This window comes from Carcharodon carcharias, chromosome 14 (assembly GCF_017639515.1).
Source record: "Carcharodon carcharias isolate sCarCar2 chromosome 14, sCarCar2.pri, whole genome shotgun sequence".
Lineage (NCBI taxonomy): Eukaryota > Metazoa > Chordata > Chondrichthyes > Lamniformes > Lamnidae > Carcharodon > Carcharodon carcharias.
Genome location: NC_054480.1, coordinates 27466399 through 27481273, shown reverse-complemented (window position 1 = coordinate 27481273; position 14875 = coordinate 27466399). Strand labels below are relative to the sequence as shown.

General features: G+C 47.3%; 1 protein-coding gene across 1 annotated transcript; it reads right to left on the bottom strand.

The window, feature by feature from the left end:
* Positions 1 to 297: 297 nt before the first annotated feature.
* Positions 298 to 705, bottom strand: LOC121287509 (histone H2B 7-like). Its single transcript, XM_041205443.1, has one exon. The coding sequence runs from the start codon at positions 703 to 705 to the stop codon at positions 298 to 300; it is 408 nt and encodes a 135-aa protein (XP_041061377.1).
* Positions 706 to 14875: the final 14170 nt, after the last annotated feature.

The window sequence follows — 14875 nt, the reverse complement described above, 5'->3', positions numbered from 1 at the left end:
TGTTGGAGTTGCATTCATCCAAGTGGGAATATTCCATCACACTCCTGACTTGTGTCTTGTAAATGGTGGAAAAGTTTTGGGAAGTCAGCTTCTGATCTGTTCTTGTTGCCACAGTATTTTTGTGATTGGGCTAGTTAAGTTTCTGGTCAATGGTTTTATAATCCAGAAAGCCAGATGATGGATAGAACTGCACACTTTTGTTTTAGCACTTATTTACAGAGATACACATTACAATAATGTACTTCCTCACAAAACAAGACTTCTGGTTTGTTCCTGTTTATTTCTTTATTGGCAGCTCTACTTGGAGCTGGTGTACTTGGTGACCGCCTTGGTGTCCTCGGAGACGGCGTGTTTGGCCAGATCCCCCGGCAGCAGGAGGCGGACGGCGCTCTGGATCTCCTGGGAGGAGATGGTCTGCCGCCGGGTGTAATGGACCAGATGGGAAGCCTCGCCGGCCACCTGCTCGAAGATGTCACTGACAAACGAGTTGATGACACTCATGGCCTTGGAGGAGATGCCGGTGTCCGGGTGGACCTGCTTCAGCACCTTGTAGATGTAGATGCTGTAGCTCTCCTTCCTGCTCCGTCTGTGCTTCCTGTCGCCCTTCCTGGACATTTGCATCGCCGTTTTCTTCGAGCCTTTCTTGGAGAGGGAGCCCTTGGCGCCGACAGCCGTGGCGCTGGTGGAGACGGCTGCAGTCGGCATTGCAAATGCTTCAAATCCTCCTCAATATTCAGTTCGCTCGCTGAGACACTCCTGTTTATAGGGACACTAGTGAATCCTCAGTTAATATCCATCACCTGCATATAATTAAATACAATTATTATAATGAATGAGTGATGACCCCCAGGATGCTGATGGTGGGCGATTCAGTGATGATAATGCTGTTGAATGTCAAGGGGAGGTAGTTAGATTCTCTCTTGTTGGAGATGCTCATTGCTTGGCACTGTATGTCACAAATGCTATTTGCCACTTATCAGCCCAAACTTGAATGTTATCAAGTTCTTACTGCATGTGGGTATGGACTGCTTCATTATCTGAGTAGTTCCAAATGGAACTGAACACTGTGCAACCATCAGCAATCATCCCCATTGGTCATTGATGAAGCAGCTGAAGAAGGTTTAACTTAGGACATTACCCAGAGGAACTCCTGCAGTGAAGTCCTGGGGATGAGATGATTGACCTCCAATAATCACAGCCATCTTCATTTCTACTTGGTATGACTCTAGCCAAAGGAGAGTTTTCTGCCTGATTCAAATTGACTTCAGTTTTACAAGAGTTCCTTGAAACTACACTCAGTCAAATGCTGCCTTGATGTCAAGATCAGTCACTGTCATCTCACTTCTCGTATTCAGCTCTTTTGCCTCTTTTTGTAGCAAGGCTGTAAGAAAGTCTGGAGCTGAGTGGCCTTGGCAAAAGTCAAACTGTGCATTGGTGACCAGGTTATTAGTATGTAAGTGCTGCTTGATAGCACTGTTGATTACATTTTCCATCACTTTACTGACAATTGCAAGTAGACTGATGGAGCAGTGATTGGCCAGATTGGATTTGTCCTATTTCTTGTGGGCAGGACATACCTGGGCAATCTTCCACATTGTCGGGTGGATGCCAGTGTTGTATCTATAATTGAACAGTTTGGCTAGTGGCCTGGTAAATTCTGGAGCACATGCCTTCAGCACCACTACCAAAATGTTGTCAGGGCCCATAGCCTTGCTGTATCCAGTAAACTTATTTTTTTTCTTGATATCACATGAAGTAAATTGAATTGGCTGAAGACTGGCACCTGTGATAGTAGGAACCTCAGGAGGCAGCTGAAATCGACCATCCACTCGGCACTTCTGGCTGAAGGTGGCTTGCAGATGCATTAGCCTTGACTTTTGCACTGACTTGCTGGGCTCCGTCCTAATTCAGGCTGGGAATATTTGAGGAACCTCCTCCCCCAGTTAATTGTTTAATTGCCCACCACCACTCATGACTGAATGTGGTAGGATTGCAGAGCTTTGATCTGATCCTTTGGCTGAGGGATCACTTTGTTCTGCCTATTACATATTGCTTGCACTACCTAGCATGCATGGAGTCCTGCATTGTAGTTTCTCCATGTTTCCACTTCATTTCTTAGGTATGCGTTGTGCTGCTCCTGGCATGTTTTCCTATACTCCTCATTGAACCAGGATTGGTCCCCTAGCTTGATGGGGTAATGGTAGAGTGAGGGAAATGCTGGGCCATTAAGTTCCAGATTGTAGTGGAAATCAATTCTGTGGATGGTGAGCGTCCAGAGCACCTCATGGATCCCTAAATTTGAACCACAAGGTCTGCCTTGAATCTATTCCATTTAGCACAGTAATGGTGCCACACATGATGGGGGTGGGTATCTTCATTGTGAAGATAAGACTTCATCGCCACAAGGACTGTGTGCTGGTCACTTCTGCCGATACTGTCATGGACAGAGGCCTCTGTGACAGCGAGATTGGTGAGAGTGAGGTCAAGTAGCTTTTCCCTCACCACTTGCTGCAGACCTAGTCAAGCAGCTTTGTCCTTTAGGACAAAGTCATTTTGGTCACTGGTGGTGCTACTGAGACACTCTTGGTGATGGGTGTTGAAGTACCCTACCCAGAGCACATTCTCATGGTGTTGGCTAAGTTAACAGTGAAGTTAAGTGAAGAGTGTGGGCTAGGACATCAGGAATAATTCTTTCTGCTCTTTGAATGGTGCCATGAGATCTTGCAAATCAAACTCAATCGACAGACTTTTTAATGCCTCAGTCAGAAGACTCACTCAAAAGTCAGCACATCTAACAATGCAGCACCTTGTGGGTACTGAACTGAAATATCAGAAATGTACTCATGTCCTGGAGGAGAGCTGGAACTCATAACGTTCTAACTTGACGAGAAAATCACCAACCAATCGGAACTGATACTTATGAATGACATGCTGTTCATTGAATTGCAAATAAACTGCTAGGAACTCATTAGCTAATCAGACACAATTTCCATGGAGTGCCAGTTCATTAACTTTATTTCAGCTCTTTTAAGTGCAGTTGAATTGCTTGACTCTGTTTTTATGTTTGTATTTTTGAGCAAAAGATGAAAGTGAAACTTAAAGATAAGGTTCTCATGCCATTCATACAGCATATAAGCATGAAACATCTTAAGTGACAGTGACACAGACAAATAGAAAATGCATGTTTAATTTTTCTACAGATGCAAAAGTAATTGTTTATTTTTTCTGGAGTTCTTCCATTTTCAAACCTTGTTCAATAGATTTTACTTTTCAATTATATTTTGTTGCATGTAGTAAATTATACTTTTAAGATGTGCTGTCGCATTAAAATGACAATTAACCCTGCTCACACCAACAAACTGAATGAAAGGGCTGCCATGTCATTTAAAATGACCATCTACCCTGCTGTTCTAATCAGTCCTATCCTACCTGCAAATGTTAAATAACTATTTGGACACATATGTCAATTGTGATGACCAATGAGATTTCAAGTAAGTGCATATGCATGTCAGGAATGAATTAGCAGAAAACAAATCTGACAATTGCTTCCAAAAAGTATAAATGCTCAGAAGAGCCTTAATGTGCAAAGTTTTTAATCTTTGTATTTAAGGTTTTCATGTTAATATAAAGATGGATGCATCTTGTAGATTTAATGAAAATGATTGTCAGATTTACCAGATTTTATGTTTTGCATAGTTCTAAGGATTTTGCCAACAGAAGCAGCAATAATTTACTAGGCTCTGAATGAGTTTAAATTGCACTCAATCGTACCAATTCCTTCCTTTATTCTGCACATATGTTTATCCTCATTAAATGAGGCATTACTTGACACTTTGTTATTGCTGATTTCCAGTGTATTCTTTGTTAGATCTCTCAGGCTACACCCCTAGAGACCAATTTTTAAAATGCTCTATTATAGCACTAAGTTGTGTACGTAATATGCAATGTTTAGGTTGGAAACTCTGGTTGAACAAATTCATGAAGGTTTTATCACATGACTTCATGCCTATCACTGCCCATCACTCCCACAATTAGTCACCTGCATGTCCATCTTCATGCTGTACCAGTTAGAAAGCAAACAGACTCTTGTTACCCAATTGAATGATTCCTGACTCTCAGTCTAATAGTCTTTATCCCCCATCACTAACATTTTTAGAACTAATTAGCAAAAGTGTTCAAAGAAATTTTTTAAAACATAATTTTTTGATCGTTTTCCTGTTTACTCACAGCACTGCTCTGGAGATGAAACTTCAACTCTTGGGAACTTCAGGCAAGGGGCAGATGTGAGGTACAACTCAAATGTCCAAAGGTCGTTGTCCAAGTTGTACCATCCCTCCATTAGCTGCGTAAAAACAGCATCACACGTCTGCCTCACCATTAAGAAGTGTTGAATGTTGTGAAGTTGCTGTATTTGCATGGCAGATACATACTAGCGTTGCCACAAAAAGTTACATCTTAATTGTTCTAGTCTAAGTACCCTCTTAATAGCATGATAATGTTGATTAGTGCCAAAGAGTCTATCTGGCACTGAAAATTAACTATTACAAGTATGAAGTCACAATCCTTTAGGTTTTAATTGTTGGAGATTTTAAAGCTGTAAAATTTTATGTATACATTTTTGTCCACCTTGCTCTCTCTCCAACCATTATTTCTTTCCCTCTCTTTAGTTCTCTTTCTTAGTGATTTGATATTTAATTTGTTCATTTTAGAGACATTCTGTCAAAGCTTTTTGTCTTACACTCATCAGGACAGATGCAAGAATAGCAACTTTCAAAGGAAGCAGCAATTTATTCTGCATGAGAAAAGCATACAGATTGGTTGGCAAGTCAACTCTGATTGGTCAAAGTGTTGCCATGGAGAATGCAGCAGAGAACTATTGTCCCCAAAGCTTTTGTTTAATTAAAAAAAGGCGCAATGCCTGGAAAAGTTTCTTTTGCCTGCAGAAGACAGGTCCCTGCCTATGAATATACGTAGCTTCCAGCTACACAGGACTACTTGTGTGCAAAACAGCATAAGCAGCAAGTGATAGACAGGGCTAAGCGATCCCACAAGCAATGGATCAGATCTAAGCTCTGCAGCCCTGATACATCCAGTCATGAATGGTGGTGGACAATTAAACAACTCACTGGAGGAGGAGGCTCAACAAATTTCCCCATCCTCAATGATGGGGGAGCCCAGCACATCAGTGTAAAAGATAAGGCTGAAGCATTTGCTACAATCTTCAGCCAGAAGTGCCAAGAGGATGATCCATGTTGGCCTCTTCCAGAGCTCCCCAGCATCACAGATGCCAGTCTTCAGCCGATACGGTTCATTTCACATGGTATCAAGACACGGCTGAAGGCCACTAGATATGCAATGACTGTGGGCCCTGACAATATTCCGGCAATCATACTGAAGACTTGTGCTCCAGAATTTGCCATGCCCCTAGTCAAGCAGCTCCAGTATAGCTACAACACTGGCATCTACCCGGCTATGTGGAAAATTGCCCAGGTATCTCCTGTGCGCAAAAAGCAGGACAACCCAGCCAAATAACGGCCCATCAGTCTACACTTGATCATCAGTAAAGTAATGGAAGGGGTCATCAACAGTGCTGTCAAACAGCACTTGCTTAGCAATAACCTGCTCACTGATGCCCAGTTTGGGTCCCGCCTCGGCAACTCAGCTCCTGACCTCTTTACAACCGTGATTGAAACATGAACCAAAGAGCTGAACTCCCAAGGTGAGGTGAGAGTGACTGCCCTTGACATCAAGGCTGCTTTTGACTGAGTGTGGCATCAATGAGACCTGGCAAAACTGGAGTCAATGGGAATCAGGGGGAATACTCTCCACTGGTTAGAATCATATCTAGCACAAAGGAAGATGGTTGTGGTTGTTGGATGTCAGTCATCTCAGCTCCAGGACATCGCTGCAGGAGCTCCTCAGGGTTGTGTTCCTGGGCCCAACCATCTTCAGCTGCTTCATCAATGACCTTCCTTCCATCATAAGATCAGAAGTGGGGATGTTCGCTGATGATTGCACAATGTTTAGCACCATTCACAACTCCTCAGATACTGAAGCAGTCCATGTCCAAATGCAGCAAGACCTGGACAATATCCAGGTTTGGGCTCACAAGTCGCAAGTGAAATTCCCGCCACACAAGTGCCAAGCAATGACCATCTCCAGCAAGAGAGAATTTAACCATCACCCCTTGAGGTTCAATGGCATTACCATCATTGAATCCCCCAATACCAACATGCTGGGGGCTACCATTGACCAGAAACTGAACTGGACTAGCCATATAAATACTGTGGCTACATGAGCAGGTCAGAGGCTAGGAATCCTGTGATGAGTAACTCACCTCCTGACTCCCAAAGCCTGTCCACCATCTACAAGGCACAAGTCAGGAGTGTGATGGAATACTCTCTACTTGCCTGAATGAGTGCAGCTCCCACAACACTCCAGAAGCTTGACACCGTCCAGTACGAAGCAGCCCACTTGATTGGCACCACACCCACAAACGTTCACTCCCTCCACCACCGACTCACAGCAGCAGTGTGACCCATCTATAAGATGCTTTGCAGGAATTCACCAAGGCTCCTTCTACAGCACCTTCCAAACCCACAACCACTACCATCTAGAAGGACAAGGGCAGCAGACAGATGAGAACACCACCACGTGGAAGTTCCCTTCCAAGTCGCTCACCATCCTGACTTGGAAATATATTGCCGTTCCTTCACTGTCGCTGGGGCAAAATCCTGAAACTCCCTTCCTAACAGCACCGTGGGTGTACCCACACCACATGGACTGAAGCGGCTCAAGAAACCAGCACACCACCACCTTCTCAAGGGCACCTAGGAATGGGCAATAAATGATGGCCCAGCCAGCGAAGCCCACATCCTGTGACTGAATTTTTAAAAATAGCAAGCATAAGTGAGTCCGACTAATAACCTTAACTTGGTTATCAGTGGAATTCTTAGCACACTCAGGATTGTTCAGCAAATGCTGTCCAATCGCAGCATCACATCTAACATTAGACATTCTGTTCTGAATTTTGCAAGTATGGGCTGGTTAAGTATGGTTTGTACTCTGCCTATTGTAAACAGCTGAACGGACATGCATTGAATCTATTCCATTTAGCCTTGACCAATAACAGTCGACTTGCCAACTAATCAGCACTGTTTTCTCATGCAGTGTGAAGTGTTGTTTCCTTTGAAATGTTGTTATTATTATGTACACTTGGGATCTTTTATACTCAATGATCCACAATCATGTGTATGAGTAGAAAGAATGGGCCTGAATCATTCTTGCGTCTGTCCTGATGAGTGCAGATGAAAAGTAATGTAATTACAGACAATGTCCTAGACACTACCATTGCCAACTCTGAGTCTGTCTTATCCAACTGACAGGACAGACCCAGCAGAGGTGCTTGCACACTGTAGTATAGTCAGGAGAGGGTTGCCCTGGGAGTTCTTAACATTGACTCCAGCCCCCATCAAGTCCCATGGTATCAGGTCAAAATATGAGCATGGAAACCTCCTGATTGCCATGTATGCCCCCACCCTTCCCACGCCCCCCTACTCACCTGATGAATCAGTGCTCCTCCGTGTTGAGAACCACTTGGAGGAAGCACTAAGGAGGCAAGGACGCAGAATGTACTCTGGGTGGGGGCCTTCAATGTCCATCATCAAGAGTGGCTCAGTAGCACCGCTACAAACTGAGCTGGCCGAGTCCTGAAGGATATAACTGCTAGACTGGGTCTGCAGCAGGTGGTGAGGGAACCAATAAGAAGGAAAAATATACTTGACCTCATCCTCACCAACCTGCCTGCCACAGATGCATCTGTCCTTGACAGTATCGGTGGGAGTGTCCACCACACAGTCACTGTTGAGACGAAGTCCCGTCTTCACATTGAGGACACCCTCCACCGTGTTGTGCCGCACTACCACCGTGCTAAATGGGATAGATTTCAAATAGATCTAGCAACTCTAAACTGGGCAACCATGAGACACTGTGTACCATCAGCTGCAGCAGCATTATACTCGGACTCATCTGTAACCTCCTGGCCCAGCATATTCCCTGACTCGACCATTACCATCAAGCCAGGGGATTAACCCTGGTGCAATGAAGAGTGCAGCAGGACATGCCAGTCGTGGATGGTGGTGGACAATTAAACAGCTCACTGGAGGATGATGTTTCACCAGTATCCCTCTCCTCAATGATGGGGGAGCCCAGCATGTTGGTGTAAAAGACAAAGCTGAAGCACATGCAACAATCTTCAGCCAGAAGTGCCGAGTGGGTGGTCCATCCCGGCCTCCAGAGGTCCCCAGCATTGCAGATGGCAGTCTTCAGCTAATTCTATTCACTCCACTTGATATCAAGGCAATGGATAGTGCAAAGGCTATGGACCCTAAATATTTCAGTAATAGTACTGAAGACTAGTGCTCCAGAACTTGCTGCGCCCCTAGTCAAGCTATTCCAGCACAGCTACAAAACTGGCATTTTTCCAGCTATGTGGAAAATTGCCCAGGTATGTCCTGGGCAGAAAAAGCAGGACAAATCCAACCCGGCCAATTACCGCCCCATCAGTCTACTCTCGATCATCAGTAAAGTAATGGAAGGGGTCATCATCAGTGCTATCAAACAGCACTGGCTTAGCAATAACCTGCTTATTGCTCAATTTGGGTTCCTCCAGAGCTTCTTGGCTCCTTAGCTCATTACAGCCTCGGTTCAAGCATGGACAAAAGAGCTGAGTTCCTGAGGTGAGGTAAGAATGACTCCCTTGACATCAAGGCAGCATTTGACTGAGTGTGGCATCAAGGAGCCCTAGCAAAACTGGGGTCAATGAGAATCAGGGGAAACCTATCTGCTGTTTGGAGTCACGGTTACCACAAAGGAAGATGATTGTGGTTGTTAGGAGGTCAATCATCTCAGTTTCAGGACATCACTGCAGGAGTTTCTCAGGTTAGTGTCCTCAGCCCAGCCATCTTCAGCTGCTTCATCAATAACCTTCCTTCCATCATAAGGTCAGAAGTGGAAATTTTAGCTGATGACTGCACAATGTTCAATGCCTTTTGTGACTCTTCAGATACTGAAGCAGACCATGTCAAACCTGGACAATATCCAGGCTTGGGTTGACAAGTGGGAAATAACATTCACACCACACAAGTGCCAGGCAATGACCATCTCAAACAAAAGAGAATCTAACCATCGCCCCTTGACATTCATTGGCTTTACCATCAACTATCAACATCCTGGGAGTTACCACAGAAAATGAACTGGACTAGCCATATAAATACTGTGGCTACAAGAGCAGGTCAAAGGCTAGGAATCCTACGGCGAGTAACTCACGTCCTGACTCCCCAAAGTCTGTCCACCATCTACAAGGCACAAATCAGGAGTGTAACGGAATGCTTTCCATTTGCTTGGAGGAGTGCAGCTCCAAAAATACTCCAGGAGTTTGATACCATCCAGGACAAAGTATCCCATTTAATTGGCAACCCATCCACAAACATTCACTCTCTCCACCACCGATGCACAGTGGTAGCAGTGTGTACCATCTACAAGATACACTGCAGGAATTCACAAAGCCTCTTCAGGCAGCACCTTCCAAACCCACAGCCACTACCATCTAGAAGGACAAAGGCAGCAGATACATGGGAACACCACCACCTGCAAGTACCCCTCCAAGGCACTCCCCATCCTTTAAAAAACCCTGGAACTCCCTCCCTTAGCACACTGTGGATGTATCCACACCACGTGGACTGCAACAATTGAATAAGGCAGCTCACCACCACCTTCTCAAGGGCAATTAGAGATGGGCAATAAATGCCCAACCAGTGACACACACATGCCGCGAACGAATAATAAAAAAAATTGCGTTCGTATTCGACAGCAAGTCTCTTTTTTGAGCAATGCTCAAGTTCTGTATTACCAAGCGACTATCAGTCATTTTAATTTAACCTTCTTTCTTCGGCCTTATGATGTTAGTTTTCCAATTCTTTGATTGAATTGGTTAACGAGATATACGGTTTCTTGCCCTCCTCAGGTACCTGTTACCTCGCTTCCCTCACTGTGATGTTGCCAGCTCACACTTAAGTAAAATAAACTATAAATTACAAATCTAGCTAACAACGGAAACTATAAAATGCCCTGCCAGAACAAATTATGGTTCAATATATCTACTCAAAGTTCAAACAGGGACACTTCCAGCACTGATTGCTGGAGTATTATCAGAATCAGTGAGGTGAACCAATTGTTCCCCTACCAAGTCTGTTGATACTGAAGTAAATTGGAGAAATGGGCTGGATTTTATGGGGTGTTGTGTCCCCACCAATTTCAGCTAAAAAGTCCAGTGGTGGTGATGGTGGTGGTAGTAGTGGTGGTGGTGGTGGTGGTGATGGTGGGGGCGTAGGGGGGTGGGGGGGGGTGCGTGTGGAGGCGGATTAGCCCTCCCATGATCCAGATGGCTGCCCTGCAGCAATTTAATGCTAGGAGCAGTGTTAATTGCTTTAAGGTGAAACTTCGACCCTTTTCTCAGGAGGAAGTCCCACCTTAGAGAGCTGCCAGTCAGTCGGATGGCCAACAGCTTGCACACCCCAGCAGCACCACCCTGGAGCAGTGGCCACTGCTGCAACTATGGGCAGTCCCGTTGCACTGAAGAGCAGAGGTGTATCCGGGGTCAGCAGTCTCGTCAAGGTGGGTGAGTGGAGTAGAGGCTGAGAGGCTGGCTTCAAGAGGACAGGAGGAGGGTTAAAGGAAGGGAATAACCTTGGCACAGGGAGCCGACAAAGGAGGTTCTCCCCACTTCTTGGCATCAGCCTGCACAGCTAAATGCCCCCCAGCCCCCCCACCACTGGCGGGGATCATAAAATCCAGCCCTATGTCCCAGATCTTCCTTTCCATTTCTAGCTGTGATTGGCTAAATCAGCACAATCTGGGGAACAAATGTATGGCTCATAATTTTTATTGTCATCTTGCATAATGGCCAGAATTTTCTGGCTGATGTGCCAATGGCGTAGCCCGCAGGTCAGCACGTAAAATGACGCACCAACATCAGCGCGCGCCAACACGATATTTCAGTGGGCAAGCGTGATCAGTTTGCCCGCCATTAATTGAAGGGCTTGTTAAGCCCCTTAACTTGCCAATTGTCCAGGATTTTGAGGGGCCCGTGTGAACTTCAGGTCGGCGCCTGGGCCCAATAGGCAGGCAGGTAGGAGATTATTTAAGAAAACTTTTGCAGTGTTGGGATATGTGGACTTAGAGGGGTTGTTCTTATTTTTTCACAAAGTTATAATTGACAAAAGTGTTCAAAACATACCTGTGTGATTGTTAGTAGTTCTCATCGATGCCCAAGAGGTTTTTGTGTAAAGTGAAAGCATTCTGCAGACAGCGTTCTTTTTCGGCCTTGCAGCTTTCCGGAGGCCTCCATTTAGCCTGGGGCTATGGGTTCTGACCTTTCCAGTGGAGGCAGCTCCCCTGAGGAGGAAGGGAGGGATAGAATCAGGAGGAGGCCAGGACTGGACAATCAGCCTCCATGGGAGGTACCTTTGGGTGTCCAGGTGCAGGCACAAGGGGTGCAAGGCCAAGAGGTTGTCCAAGGCGGAAGTGGTCGCAGACAACGCCACTATTCTGCTGCCAGGGTACACAGGTGGTGAAGCAGCTGCCTCAATATGACTGAAATGCAGTGCCAAAGGAGGTTCCGACTCTCAAGGGAGACAGTCAACTATATCTGTCAGATGATTGGCCCTGAGATCTCCCCTAACTGTGTGGGAGGACACCCCATGCCAGCGGCTCTGAAGCTCACAGTTGCTTTCCACTTCTATACTTCTGGCTCCTTCCAGGGCTCGGTGGGTGAGCTTTGCCGTGTCTCCCAATTAGCTGTCCACACTTGTGTCAAGCAGGTTACAGACGCTCTGGTCAGATGAGAATCCACCTTTATCCACTTCCGCTGGGACCAGGCAAGTCAGGCACAGCAAACCAAAGGCTTCACAGCCATTGCTGGATTCCCCCACATCCAGAGTTATAGACTCCACACATGTGGCCATCAAGGCACCAGCAGGTGAGCCCAGTGCCTTTATCAACAGGAAGGGCTTTCACTCCATGAACGTGCAGATAGTGTGTGATCACAGGATGCTGATTCTACAAGTCTGTACAAGGTACCCAGGCAGCTCCCACGATGCCTACATCCTCAGACACTCTCAGTTGCCGGGGCTCTTCAGTGCACCGGCTCGGCTGGATGGTTGGCTGCTGGGTGACCAGGGCTATCCCCTGTGAAGGTGGCTCATGACGCCTCTCCGCCATCCAAGAACAGAAGCTGAGCAGTGGTACAATAGGAGCCACGCCTCCACAAGGGCTGTGGTGGAGAGAGCCAAGTTCTCAAGATGCGCTTCTGTTGCCTGGAACACTCAGGAGGCGCACTCCAGTACCCCCCAGATCGTGTCTCTCTGATCGTGGGAGCCTGCTGCGCGCTGCACAATCTTGCGCTGGAAAGGGGAGATGGAATTGACAATGACAACCTTGACACCCTGGATGAGGCTGCACATGATGAATCCAGCAGTGCCCCAGAGGATGAGGAAGCACAGGGGGGTGATGAGGGGCAGAACGATGACCCGCATTTACACCAAGGAGGCAGGGACACCCGGGGCAATTTAATCCAAAGAATCTTCAGTTAGCTCCACACACATGGATCAGCAGGAGCAGCATTGCCTGGAACTTCCATACGTGGTATTTTGGTGCTACATCTTCCACCTGATCAGTTGCAAATAAGGCCTTAGTACAGAAACATCAATCTCCACTCTAACACTCATGATAATTATGTGAAAATGAAAAAAGGCACCACAATGAAAAGACCCTCAGCCATGGTAACAAAGGTGGACTTCATTATGTCCACAATTAAAGCCCACATGATTATTCGACAATGTTACAAAAAGGGGTACCTATTCTAAGGCCAACACAAAATCACCAGTTATATACCCGGGGAGTGCCTAAGTTGCCTTATGTTTTCGTTTCTGGGTGCTACATCTAGGTGCCACCCCATCGCTCGGAGTGGTTTGTGAGACAGCCTGCTGACTCTGCTGTCCTGTTGGCTTAGATAACCTTGGCAGACGTCCTCTGGCCCATGGAGCCTGTGCTGGCCCCGCCTGGGAGGGAGTGGCCATTTCGAGAATTGGCACCTCCCTAGTTGTTGCAGCCTCAATGGAAGCAACATTGACTGGCAGAGGGGCGGAGGAGCTGCTGCCCTCATCCGGAGCGCCATGAGAGGAGCTTGCAGCGACGACAGGCAGCTGCTGCGCCGACGCAAGGTCCAAATCTACCTCCCTGCTCACCTGGAAGCTCCTCTCTATGAGAGTCGCCAATCTCTCATTGAAGGAATCCTGATGCTCTGCCCTGAGGGCGGATTCGTTGCATGCACTCTGCCTAGACTCCTCCATCGCGGAGAGCAACTGAACCATTCCCTCATGCAACCCTGCCAGATGCAAACGCACTTCCTGCCCCCTGTCCTGCAGCTGCTGCATTGGTGACAGCTCCAGAGGCACGTCATCAGTGCCGGATTCAGCATGTGCCTCGTCCCCTGCAGCCCTCCGGCTGCTGGCGCCATCGGCACTCTCTGCACCTACCATCTCCTCCAGCGATTGTGAAGGAGGGGCATAGACCGGGTGGGCAGAAGGCAACATTTCCCCTTGGCGCAGTGATGAGTAACGTGGTGGCATTCATCTAAGTTGAGTGCCATGAGGTTCATAGCTGAGGTACTGAGGACCTTCTGGACAAAGTAATGTGGGGCGCACTGGCTGAAAGGGTGCAGGAGGTTCCAAACCCCCGAAAATGGAATAAGTCTTTGGCTGTGCAGCAGCGATCCAATGGCATGTGAGTCCATGGTGATAGTGGTCACAAATGGGATAAGGTGACTTTGAAAAGTGTTGGAGAGGCTTTTCCTCAAGGGGACAAGGGTCCCTCCTGTATGACCCAGACGTCAGAATGTCTCAGTCAGTGAATGAGCATTGTTGCAGCATTAACGATCGCAGCAACCATCAGTGGTTTGGATGGTGGGCACACAGAGTGGAGGGGACTGTAGACCTCAAATACCTGGCCGCTGGACCCCAGCCTCGCTGCCCCCGGGCGTCCTGGCCTCCTGCCTCCTGCCCAGCTCCATGGCCTGCTCCTCGAATGGGGTGAGGTGCTGGAGGAGGGCGCGCCCACCACCAGTACTCAGGTTGTCCTGGGCTTTGTGGTTACTTTTTGCCTGCAAAACACATAAGAGGATTTACTGGGGCAGGTCACTCATGTACTCTGCACGCACATACCGCACCCCAACCACAGTGGGCCATCTGAGGCCTCCAGCGGCTCCTGTCCACACTACTAGTGATAAGTCCCCAGAAGATATTACAGCTGGTCCCAAACCTCTCCCCCAACAGTCCCCTTGGACACATGAGGTCTCCATGACTTTGAATAGCACACGGGTCCCAGCGCCCATCAAATAGGTGCGGCGCCGATGCCAGCAGAAGGCACATGCCCAAAAGACCTTGAGGCACCCCTTGGACCATGTCATTACCATCAATATGACATGTGTTGGAGTTCTGAGTATGTGTCTACCAGCCTCCCCTGTAGCTTGTCCCCAAACTACTCAATTGCCATAGAAACCAACATATGCTGTGCAGAAAGCTCTTCTTCTCAACCACTAAGGCTGATGTAAGCATGGTCAGTACCCATTTGCCCACCCATCATGCGACAGATGCCCTATGTAGTAACGGCAGCCATACATGGTGGGGGGGATGGGGGCAAAGGCTAAGGCTGCCTTCTGCCTCAAATAGCCCAGCCAGGCATGGTACTCACCCGTCCGGAGCGCAGCAAATCATTGAAGCATTTTCAGCACTGTGTGCCAGTGTGTCTGACATCATCA